The sequence below is a fragment of the Rhinolophus ferrumequinum genome, chromosome 24, assembly GCF_004115265.2.
Source record: "Rhinolophus ferrumequinum isolate MPI-CBG mRhiFer1 chromosome 24, mRhiFer1_v1.p, whole genome shotgun sequence".
NCBI classification, from domain to species: domain Eukaryota; kingdom Metazoa; phylum Chordata; class Mammalia; order Chiroptera; family Rhinolophidae; genus Rhinolophus; species Rhinolophus ferrumequinum.
The window spans coordinates 36,550,115-36,562,622 of NC_046307.1; the positions used below are offsets into that span (position 1 = coordinate 36,550,115).

General features: G+C 44.3%; 1 protein-coding gene across 1 annotated transcript in view; it reads left to right on the forward strand.

Moving 5' to 3' along the window:
• Positions 1–12,508, forward strand: part of DOCK2 (dedicator of cytokinesis 2) — a 369,901-nt gene that overhangs the window by 85,040 nt on the left and 272,353 nt on the right. Inside the window, exons 24-25 of the mRNA XM_033096340.1 lie at positions 8,652–8,722; positions 10,597–10,703. Of these exons, the coding sequence (XP_032952231.1) occupies positions 8,652–8,722; positions 10,597–10,703 (178 nt within the window). The remainder of the gene's footprint in view (positions 1–8,651; positions 8,723–10,596; positions 10,704–12,508) is intronic.

A 12,508-nucleotide genomic window follows, 5' to 3' on the forward strand; every position in this document is an offset into this window, starting at 1 on the left:
AAGAGTGCTCTTTGTCATCCGTATGACCTTGGTCACCAAGAGTGCTCTTTGTCATCCGTATGACCTTATGCTGGTCATGTGACGTCTCAGTGTCTCATCGACCTCATCCGTAAAACTTTACTGTTTGGGTGAGGAGCCAATAAGCATTGTCTGAAAAGGAGCAACTTATAAAACGCTCTGCAGATGCAGAGAATGAATATGATTATTATGGTTTTGGCATAAGTCTTTTTTCATGCAGGTTCTTATTGTCTGGGTAGCTGTGTTAGAAATGCCTCATTTTCCCTGGGACTCAGCCCAGATTGTGCTGGCTTCTCCTCATGGATTTCTACCCCAGAGCCCTGGAAAGGGGCTTCATCTCTTTTTCAATTTGCTCGAAGGGCCAAATTTAGCTTCAGGGATTTATATAAAATCAATGATGCTTTCTACCTATTTGTATGGTCGTTGAAAAATTATCAAAGAAAAATTTAAAGTCATTCAAATATGGGCGCAATACCATTTCAAGATAATTTGATGCTGTTTTGGGTCTGAGGGACGGGCTGATGAAGGGAGAGGGGACCCCACACAAGGAACCTTCTCAGATGTTGACATACGCTGCAGGAGAAAGAGCTTTGGATTTCGAGCCAGAGACCTGGGTGGGCGATCAGGCATCCACACCTGGGTGCACACCGCTGGGCAAATCATTTCCGTTCTCTGGGCCTCTGTTTATCCTTTTACGAAATGGGAAGCTTTGATGTCTAATTTAAAGGATTATGGAGAGGATTAAGGTAATGTATGTAAAGCATGATCTATAGAGCCTGTTACACAGTTCAATGAAATAATTTTTATTCATTTATCTCTCTCCCTTCTTTACCTCATCATGAAACACAAGCTTTTGGGGGCATTTTCCTAGAGTAGACTCTGGAAGGGCGTACTTGTGTTCCTAATCCTATTACAGGAAACAGTGTGAGCACATTCAGGTACTTAAGTAAAGAAACACGGATATAAATTTCGAGAGAAAAACCCCACAGAAACTGAAGGCACAGTCTTACTAAATGAAGTAGTACCAGATGACTGGAGTCTTCGTTCTGAGCCTGCGTGGGGTACAGTGGGAAAGAGTGCTGTGATCTATTAGTAATGCCTTCCGTACATTTTGGGTGAGAGCACAAAGAATCCCGTGACTGGCATTCCTGGTTCAGTCTTTACACGTTCAGCTGGTCAGCGGCTTATGGTGGCAACCCTAATTCATGCCCGCTTTAGTTTGGAGTAGAGCCGATCTGGTTCAATCTCAGCTTTGCCCATTGTGAGTGCTGGGACCAGAACAAGTTATTTCTGTTTTCTAAGGCTCATCTAACTTTTGTGAATGGCTTTCTATAGTTTTCCTCACTGTTGAGCATTGTCATGGAGGCAGGTCCCCTACAACTGTGGAGAATTGAAAGCCAGCCACTCAAAGAGGGTGGAAAGAGCATTAAAAACACCTTCCATGTATTAAGTACCTGCTATGTGTCCAGCACGACGTTGGGCTTTCATATTCAGTGTTTTTACGCCTGCCAGAGATCTGCAAGGAATCACTGTCTTCTGTTTCCACAGGAGGCTCATAAGGTTAACTAATGTATCCCAAATTATCCCCGTTCATAGTGGTGGAGCTAGGATTTCAGTCTACCCAGGTCTCTCAACACCAAAGTTAATATTCTACTTTAAGCCGCAAGACAGGCATTAGGCTAGGGGGTTCTCTGTGCTTTCAATAACGGGCCGTATGCTAGAAGCCCCTGTGTGCACCAGCCCTGTAAGCATTGTTGATAAAACTGGAGGCAGATTGAGACAGTCAACACGAGACACTTGGGAATTGGACGTCGCTCAAATGTGAGTAAAGGGCATTTGGGGACGTCGCACAGACCCATTCGATCCATTCTCCTTCCGGTCTGTGATTCATCATAATGTTCCGATTTGTTGGTACAAGTGAAAATAAATGAACAGCTCAGATTGCATGACACGCTCACTTGGTCATTATGATTGCCACTCCTGCTACTAAAGCCACTGGGATGTCCAGCAGGGCAGGACTCTCTTTCTTTTATATCTTCAATACCTGAACCAGACGCTGACACAGAGCAGGCACGCGAATATCTTTTGGCCGAATGAATGAAAGAATAAATACTGGCTCTCACCGTTTTGTGTTTTAGCATTCGTTATGTGTCACACATTGATCTGAAAGCTTTACATATATAGTTCACTCTTGCTTTTTATAAAAACAGCCTTATTAGACAAATCCTCGTCTTATCTCTACTTTACAGATGAGGGAGTGGAGGATTAGAGAGGTCGTGTGACTTAACCACAGCTGAGAAGTGGCAGGTCTGGGATTTGAACCCAGGCTGTGTAAGTCCAGAGCCCGAGTTCCTAATCACCACCAAACAAAGGACAGTTTCATTACAGACGCAAGTCTCCTGGCAAAATGCCAGGTGGAGAAGAGTAAGCGACAGTAAAGATGGGCAGATGTTTGCTCCATAATCATAAAGACGGAAACTCATTAAGGATGCCTCTTTCTTTCCTTTCTTTTCATTGTTAATTGGTGTAAAATATTCTCATGTCCAAAGCAAGGGAAGAAAGCGGTCCGTTCCTGAGAAGTGGCCTATAAGCTATACACTGAATCCACAGAGGTAGGAGAAATGAGACATAATATTTAACAGCAGGGCTGCATTGTCACCAGATCTTTAACTGATTCCTTAATCGTGTCCTCTTCTCAGCCATGTACCCCATGCTTAGGGTTAATATTTAGCAATGATGGATTTGTGGTGGGTGGGATGAAACTGTTCCAATGAGGCCCCCGGAGTCGTACTGAAGTTCACGTTTTTCAACTGATCTTCACACAGACCCTATAAAGTGGTAACTTTATTCCCTTCATTCCCCCGATAAGGAAACCGGAGCACATAGCGTTAACTTCCCCAACAACCCCGAGATAAAAGTGGTCCATCTGGACGTGAACGCAGACAGTCCGCCTCTTCAGTTATGTAACGCAGTGAGCATTTCTGCCTCCTGCCCAGCGTCAGGGGCCAGCATACTGCTGGTTGACAGAAAGCATGGAGACATGCGTGTTCCAGAACCCGTTGGTCTCTCTTCCCTTCTCTTTTGCTGAAAGATGAGTGACGAGGCTGAATATCCTGAGAGAGTTGCAGGCATTTTCCTCAGGGGCAGCTCAGTGTCTCTGAGGGAGTTGCCTTCTTCTGGTCACGCTGCGGTGCATTCCTGGGACATTGTCCAGGTTTCGAGGACCTTGACCATCCACCACGTGGCTAAAATAAAAGGATTGAAAATTGGGAAAATGGGAATGTTGTCTGGGCTCTTGAATGAGGAAGATGTCTGGCGTTCGTGTATAGCCTGGTGTCTCGCACAGCGTGCTCTTTGGGGCCAGAAGTCTGTCTGCTGGCACCAGTACTGGGCCCACTCACTCTGTTTTCACAAGAGAGAGACAGAGAGTCTGAAAACACTCAGAAGAGAAGTCCCCTTTGAGTTTGAGAGAATACAACTATTTGGTTTTTTGTTATTATTTTTTTGTTGTCTGCTAGCAGCCCGGGTTTCTCAATTCTGGTGAAGTCCGTCTGGATAGCAGATATCTCAAGTGTCCTCCTGTGACTTCTCTCTGGACCCATGAAATCATTATTGCTTGGTCTGGGTGTGGCATTCGCCCTGAGGGCTGTACCTGGCCTCTGGCAGAGGGGTCCAGAGTTGATGATTAATCTAGGAAATTCACTTGTTATTGACCGGCAAATGTTTTCCTGGTGACTCTTCCCCCAACCCTTATAAATGTGGTGAGAAGAACCTGTAACTTAAGGGATGTTGGAAAACCTGCATTTTCTTTCAAAAACGATCACCATAAGGAGAGGAAAGTTCTTTATCTGCCTCCTCCACCAAATCAGCCCTCTCTCCTCTACTGAAACTTCCCCCCTTGCCCAGATGGAAGCCTTTCCTGACGCTGGGTGGGAACCAGCAGAGCATCATGGGAAGAAGCCAGTTGCACAGTCAGATCCATAGGCTTCCTGTGCAGCTTATTAGCAATGTGGCTTCCGGCAGTTTACTGAACCTCTGTGCCATAGTTTGCTCATTGGTAAAATGAGACGACAGTATCTACTCACAGAGTAGACGTAAGAATGAAACAAGATCATGAATGTCAAGCATTGGACACATGTAATGTTTCCAGTAATAGTTGCTCTTCTAAAACGCTGCGATTAATAATTCAATTATATATGTGTATGTATTTATTTTCCTGTTATATGTACACACGTATATCCATACACATACATAAACACACTCGTGTGTGTGTTTCTTAAATATTATATATAATATAGGTATGTATACCATGGAAGGAAAGTAATAACGTGACGATACTCTTTTATGTAGAGCAGTGGTATTGATGAGAGTAAAAATTGTAGCAACAATAAAGTGACACAGTTTCAGGAGACCAACTGGTCTAGAAAGCTGAGCTGCTTCTAGTTTCCAGGCCCTAGAAACATGCAACACGTGGAGGTAGGTCTCCAGCAGGTCTTATTGCTGAGCTGCCCTGCCTTCTGAGGAGCACACCTGCTGAACCTACTTGCTGTCACTCCCGCAGGTGTGTCAGGGCTGTGTGAAGGGGAGGACTGTGGACAGGAGTCCTGGGACCAGTGCTGTGTGTGCTGTGACAGTGCGGCTGTGACAACACACTTGGCAGCCGTCCAGCGTCAGAGGTGGGCTGTCTCCATTGGAAAAGCAAACCTCGGGCCTGCCACTTCTCTGTGAGGCTACCTGGGCGAGTTGGAAGTGTCATGCTCTCCGGTTGCGTTGATAACAGCCTCTGAGTCTCAGAGTGCTCACTATTCAGTCTGTTTTACTGTATAGCCAACCCAGGGCTGGGAAGCTGGGAAGGTCAGCTCCTCCTGAAGCAGCCCTTCTCGCAGCCCCACCCAGCTACTCCGCACTAATGGCTGGAGAGCTAAATTGCAAGCCCCGATGTAGACTCCCGGTGATGCTATAGCTTCACTGGAAACCCTGAAGTGATTGCAGCCTTCGAAAGCCAGCAGCTTGCTGCAAACACTGAAATGCCGGCTTTCCCCAACTCGCTGAGGGTTTGTTTTTGCTCCCTCACTTTGGTCTTGATTATGATGAGTACATTTGTACTCTGTCCAGGTGCGGGACAATGAGGGCAGGTGCTTGACACGTGACGTAAGGAGAACTCCAGCACACACACTTTTATGGGCATGCCAGGCATTAGACTAGGTGCATGGTGTACTTTGTTTCACATCATTCCCCTTTCTGCCAGTTCGAGCTCAAGCACTGGGTTCCCGCCCTTGTCCCTGTGGGCCCATGTTCTTTGGCCTAAGAATGAATAAAAGGCAGAAGTGCTTGGACCAGCCTTTTTCAGGGCCTGTGCCTCAGCCTATAGTGTCCCTTAGAATTTGGAGGTTGTAAACTGGCAGCTCCTGGGAGAAGTGCAGCCTGCGAGCCCTCTGTTAAGACAAGTGAACAAGACTGACTCATTCTTTAGCCAGAGTGTGGGTTCCACACACCTCATCACTTCCCACGGGCCTATACCCATCTCGTTGCACTTCTCTCTGTGGCTTGCCCAGCCCTGCAGGCATCTGCTTTAGCTATCCCTGCTTGGTGTTTCCTGGTACAGATGGCCTGACCAAGTAGGTTGGAATGCAGTGTGTCCTATAACTACCTGGTGGAATGTCAAAATGCATCTTGGCATATTAAGATTATGAAGGTTCTGTAATAAAAAAAAAAAAAATCAACTCACTGGTTTATCTTTACTTAACCAAACTATCCCTAAGTTATTTGATTGCAGATTCCTTTTCCTCCATAGAATACCTAACACCCTCCGATGGAACAAGGGTGTCCCAATAGAACATAGTTTTGGAAACATCAGCTTTTGAATCTTGTTATCTCTTGTCATCCTGACTTGAAAGAGTAAAGAATAAATCTCTACACACAAAATCCAATCAGTATAAAGAAAAAGTCTGACAAATCTGAGAACATACAAATTAAATCCTTCTGTGCAACGAAAGATATGATAAAGCTTGTCTTTTAGATAAGCAACCGTCAAACTAAGGACTAGCAAGAGAACATTTTTGCAAAACGTCTTACTGTAAAAAGGGTTAACATCAATAATACATAAAGAATTCCACAATCCAATAAGAACCCCCCGCCCTCCCCAAAATGGGGAAAGAATATGAACAAGCAGTTTAGTAAATACCGATGTTCAATAAATGTAGAAAAGGTGCCTATTTGTACTAGAAACCAAATTATATATCAGGTATTAAAAAGATTTGTGTACCAGGATTAGCAAGGTTATAGGGCACAGAGGGAAAGGAAATCGGTTACCACTTTTTTCCTAAGGTAATATGACAATATCTCCATAAATGTATTTGTATATATATTTGTATATATGTATATTCATTTTGAAACACGAATTCCTTTTCAAGCAGTCCATCCATCCTTCAGGGAATCTTACAGATGCACAAATGTATATGTTAAATATTTTCTTCCCACATATTTTATAACAAAGAAAAACAAACGATAGCATGGAGTCCATCAGTACAGGAGAGCTTGAAGAGGTACAGAGTACGCATGCGTCCTGGCTTCGCTGTGTCGTGGTTAGAAATGCCGAGGGTGCACTCTGTGGAATGACGTGCAAACATACCAGTGGTGTATGGTTAGCTGCCAAAAACAAGGTGCACGGCTGTATAGCTCACACACACGTGCACATGCACACACATGCACCACACACGCTCATGCATGGACAGCAGTCTAGGAGGACTGTCACCATGAGGATGGCAGTGGTCCTTCCCGGGGAGCAGGGATTAGGGCTGAGGTGGAGATGTGGGACTCAGGGACAATTTTCACCCTATTTATCTTGTGTCGTTTTTTTGTTTGTTTGTTTGTTTTTGCATCAAACATTGATTACTGATGTTTAAAAATCATAAAGAACCAGGGGGGAAAGGATGAAGGCACAGAGAAAGAGACACGTACTATTTAAGCGAGGTGGGCACCGAGCTTCACGGTTAGGGGTGTGGCTCGACAAACACCTGCCTGAATCTGAATCCTTGCTCTCCCATTTGCTAGCTCTGTGACCTTGTGCTAGTTATTGAGTTATCTTGATGCATTAGAGGTTCCCTATCTATGAAAAAAAGTATTTCCCTTGTAGGGCTGAAATAAGGTATTCACCTAAAAATACAAAAGTCAAAATGAGAGGCAATAAATGCTGATGGGGAATCAAAAAGAATTGCAATTTTTGGAGCACAGATTAAGGCAGAAACTCAAATAGTGCCCTGATTACAGGGTGAAGGCAAGGGAAGGGAAATAATTACATGCATAGAAGAAAGGAATTTCTGCTGATGTTAACAAATTGAGTTGTTCTTTAGCCATACGTGGCTGGTTCCTGTTTCTGCTTCAGAAAGAGTCCATATTTGTCAGTCCTTGTTTTATATCAAACATTTATTACTGAGCTGTTCCTGTGAACTTTGCAAACAGTTGTTTGGAAGACCATGTTGGATTGGCCCATTCTAAAGATTATTTTGCCCAGAGGTTCAAGGAGTAAAACGCGCCAGGCAGTTTCTCTAGGAAGGTGGCCATGGCTGTATTTCGAAATGGCTCTGCTTATGTCATTTTCCACAAAGGTTTAATAAGATAATCTAACGACAGTGTTCAGCATGGTTTCTGCCTCACTGCAAGTTCTCAGAGAGCAGTCATAACCGTTATTTATGTTAACTATGAAGTTCAATTGTATATGGCTAGGAGCAAGATTTTCTTTAAGAAAGGAATTTTTAGTATTTTAATTTTGGTCTGATTATAAAATGGTGATACCTGTTCACTATAGAACCCTTAGAATTATGGAAAAATAAAACAAAAATTTTAAATGCATACTTCCACTAGATTTTTCAAAATTATTTTCCAGCCACGTGACTTACATCTTCTTTTGTGGAAATGGCAGTGTCCTCTGCTGATTAGCAAATGGCTTCATTATGTGCAGCAATGGGTGTGTCTCCTACCTCTGGACGCATCAGTTGACTTGCGCAGAGGAAAGAACAATCTGCCATAACGCCATTTTTCTAAGCCAGCTACAGGACCCAAACAGGCTCACAGTTGTTCACAAATTGGCCAGGGAGAGAAAAATATACATAACTTTGTCCAAGCTATCCTGGCCACCAACAAAACAATTCAAGCACACCATCTTCCAATGATGATAAAAGGTACTATTGATTGAGCACCAAAGATATGCCTGGCTCTCTGCTGGATGCCTTGCTTATGTCATTTTTAATCGTCACAATCCTGCAAAACAGGTATTATTCCTCAATTTTACAAATGAGGAAATTGAGACATCAGAGAGGTTAAGTGTTTTGTTCAAAGCCACCTGGCTGCTAAGGAGTAGAACCAGGATTTGACTGCAGGTCTGTATAACTTCAAAGTCTGTGATCTTTACTGTTCATTACTGCCTCCTTGATGATACAGGAAGTTGGGACTTACTTCTGTATACAAAGTACGTGCTAATGTTCTAATCTACACACAGCATCTTGAATCTCTGTAGCAGTGCCCAGGATGCAGGGTCCTTCTCCCTTGATCTGTGTCAAGTTGCAAAGTACCCTCCTCATCAAGCAGAGTTGTTGGATGTGGCATCGCTCATATTTATTGCACTTTCCACCTAGGTGGCGGCTTTGAAATACATCCCATCGGTCCTCCATGATGTGGAAACCGTCTTTGATGCAAAGTTACTCAGGTGACAGCTTGTGATGTACTTTTCTGGGCTCTGTTATCAAGCCAGGGATTCAGAGGGAGAGGAGGGTTCTTGTGGGGAATTCCAGATGGGCACTCAGTGTGGGAACAGGGAGGACACACAGTAGGAGCTTCCTCTTGGGCCTCCAGTGCGGGATCTTCACACTTTCATTTTGTTGTGTCAGACTTTGATGAAAACCAGCTATGAAATAACATCCTTTTTTGATGATGCAAATGCTACAGAATACAAACTTGTAGGTTAAGAAGAAACTAATGTTTGGTGTAAATGTCTATTTCATATGGGCTTAAAGATTATTTGGGGGGTTCCAGTCTTTGCCCTGAAACCCTTTGGCTTTCTCCTTCTTCAGTGCATTCTTCTCATGAGATAAACACATGATTTTAATGTGGTTATGCTGTTGGAATAGGGCCATCTGAGCCAGATATGCCCTTTTCTTCTATTTCCTATATTGACTTAAGTTCCAAAATAAACTCATGGTGTTCATTCATTCTTTCAGATACTTATGAAGCCTGTACTTACTATGTGACAAGCAAAGTGAGGATACAACAGGACAAAACTCGGTCCCGGGTGGCATGGAACTCATATCCAAATGGAGGTCCACACATTCGAATGTAAACAAATCAATACGAGATGCTATAGGCAATGGAGAAAATAAATAGGGAATTATGTCAGAGAGTAATGGTGCAGGGGCTAGGGAAGGAATTTAATTTATTTCCAGAGGTAGCTTTTCTAAGAAAATAACATTTAGTTTAAGGCCAGAAAGATGAGAAGAAGCCAGCAGAAATGATCATATGAACAGAAAAAGGACGTCAGTTAAAACAACAAACAACAACAACAGCAAAAAGTGGTGAGATCTGAATAAAGTATGGAGTGCAGTAAATACGATTGTAGCAAGATAATGTCTCGGTTTTGATAAATACACCACAGTTATGGAAAATATGAACCTTAAGGGGAGCTGAGTGACAGGTGTATGGGAACTCTAAACTATTTTTGCAACTCTTTTATAAGTCTAAAAATATTTCAATATAAAAAGTTTTTAAAATCCTTTAGATTTGTTTATTTCTGTGTTGTGTGTGGACCTCCGTTCCGTGCCCCCTGGGACCGAGTCTTCTTCCGTTGTATCCCCACTACTCCTCCCTTTGCCGGTCACATAGTAAGGACAGGTTGGTAAGTACTTGAGAGAATGAATGAACACAATGAGTCTATTTCTGAAAGCTGACGGGCTATAATTTTGCTTCATCTTTATTTTTAGTTTCACTCTGTTTGGGAAGAGCCATCTTCTTGTTCATGTCCCAAACTGGTTCTAAACCACCACTTTTCATAGTTTTTGTTTTCTTTTTTTAAATTTAGCCCCATTTTGATCTTAAGACGTATCATAAAGCGTTCATTACTACACATCAAACATTAAAGAAAATGATGTGGTAATGAAGTGAGAACGTAATTTTGAACCCCTGTTTCTTTGATCCCCGCCCCCAGCTGTGTAACCTTGAGAAAGTTAGTTAACCTTTCTAAACCTTAGTTTTCCCACTTGTAAAACTGAGGTAAGTGTTGGATCCTCCTCACAGAGTCGTGAGGTTTAAACGGCATAACGGTCATAGAGGGCACAGCGTGGACCTGAGCGACAGGGGGCGCTGATCCCCAGGGGGGGATACTGGAGTTCCCTTTAGATTTCCACATCACCTGTGATGCTAGCAGCATTCCACACTAACACCCACTGCACGTATTGACTGGAGGTTTGCTGAGCAGCTGACACTGCCGCAATGGGGGGCCCTGGCGCTGTGGGCATGGCCGCTAAGTGCCATGAGGAGGGAGACATTGGTCTCACCGGCTCTCCGCACTCCTGTGTTTCCTGCCCTCAGCCAACTCCTGTATGAGTTCTACACCTGCATCCCCCCCGTGAAACTCCAGAAGCAGAAAGTCCAATCCATGAACGAGATAGTCCAGAGCAACCTCTTCAAAAAGCAAGGTGAGTGCAGAGCGCCCTGGGGGGTGCCGGGGGGGGGGGGGGCGGCGTAGACACACGCGCTGCGCAGGGAAGAGCGGCCTGCCCACCTATAAGAATGGTTCTTCTCTAACACTGCCCTTAGGCTGAATAAATGTGAAAGTAGCCGGCGATATAGACGTCAGACTCTATAGACTGATTTTAAGAAAGCTTAGGTTGCACTGTTTGTCTGTGCTGAGGAAGTTTCATACGGTGGTAAACTTGGAGTCAGACACCTTAGGTTGGAACTGCAAGGGTCAGTGAACTTTACTGGTCAATTGAAAAAGTCCATGTTTAAGAGGACCTGCGCAGTTCAACCCATGCTGTTCAAATGTCAGCTGCATACTACACATTCTCCCCTGGCCTTCTGTTATGGTTATGACTCAAATAGTAGCATTTTAGGCAAATATTCTGTGCTCTCCTTTCCTTACATAGTGGCATTGCCTGGAGAGCAGGGCATGGCAGTAGATTTAGGCAGGAGTCGTGGTCAAGCGTCTTTTGCTCACCCAAACCGATCTCTGGTAACCAGTGGTCCCTCTGACTTGTCAAGAGCCTCCCTGGTTTTGAGCTCGCGAGCTAGATGGCCACACCTCCTCTAGACAGGACCAGACAGGCCTTAGAAGTCACCATTTGCTGCTCACCTTGTCCCCAGCCACACTCGGCATTCCTGACATCACGCCTGGCGGGGAGGCCGAAAACAATGACTTTTGAGGATCTGCAGTGTTTTCTGTAGCCTGAGATGAGCACTTTCCAATTTTAAATTCCTCTGTCCATACCGGTGTCAGTGATAAAATGAGAAGCAAAGTGTGCAAGGAATAAAAGGTCTTAGAGCAGAGAATCAGCCATCACCTAACTAATATTTATTCAGAATGAAGCTTGAATATTTATGTAAATCACCTGGTAATTACAGAAATGTTCATGAACCACTTCACTGTAAAGATTGTTTTCCCCAATGCACGGTTAACGTGGTGCATGCAAAATTGCTGTCAGGATCTCTGAAGGGTAGGAGAAGAGCGTGGGAAGAAGTGTTCGTGTGATGTTATATTCATGTCTGTAGTCACCTGACTGTTTAGACTGTGTGACAACAGTTTAATGGCGTATGTATATGGGTTGTTTGTGCAAGGGGATTGGAAACTAATCCTGGTAAGTGTGTTGCATGTCTCGTAGTGCTAAATTGTTTGACGTGAGCCTTCCGTGGTTTTCACGTCCTGACGTCTCTGTCCGAAAGAACTGCCCTCCCCCTGAAAGCCCTGAAATGTGCCTGCCCCTTCCTGCCGTGGCAGTCCTTTTTGGATTTCAGGTGGTGTCACTGTACAGATGAGTTGAGTCTTGTCCTAGGGAACGTGACAGGACAACTCTAACTACATGCCGTGCTGCACAGGCATCAGAGAGCAGGGCCGCTTGGCTCTCCTTCCTTGGTCAGAGCTGCTGTCATTGTCAGGGACCCCACTTAGCACCAAGGCCAGATGGGGCACGTGTGTCAGTTCCAGCCGTGGAAGTCGGAGTAATTCCTTTCCTGGAGTCACATCTCCTGGGCTGGGCGGTGGCCCCTGAGGGCTGGCATAATCACAGGCCAAGCTGGACAGCTGCTGCCCACCAGTCCTGCTGTGTCTCTGAGTTTCAGAGTCAGTAAAAGCCCTGTGACGAATATTAACAGACAGAAGCACAGCTGCAGTATTGTACACAGTTATAAAATAAATGTAAAACTCTTACCTTTAATGCATACAGACACTAGAAGTAGGTGAACAGAGAGCCCTCCGGGGACCCATTTTAAAGAGGAGGCTATGTGT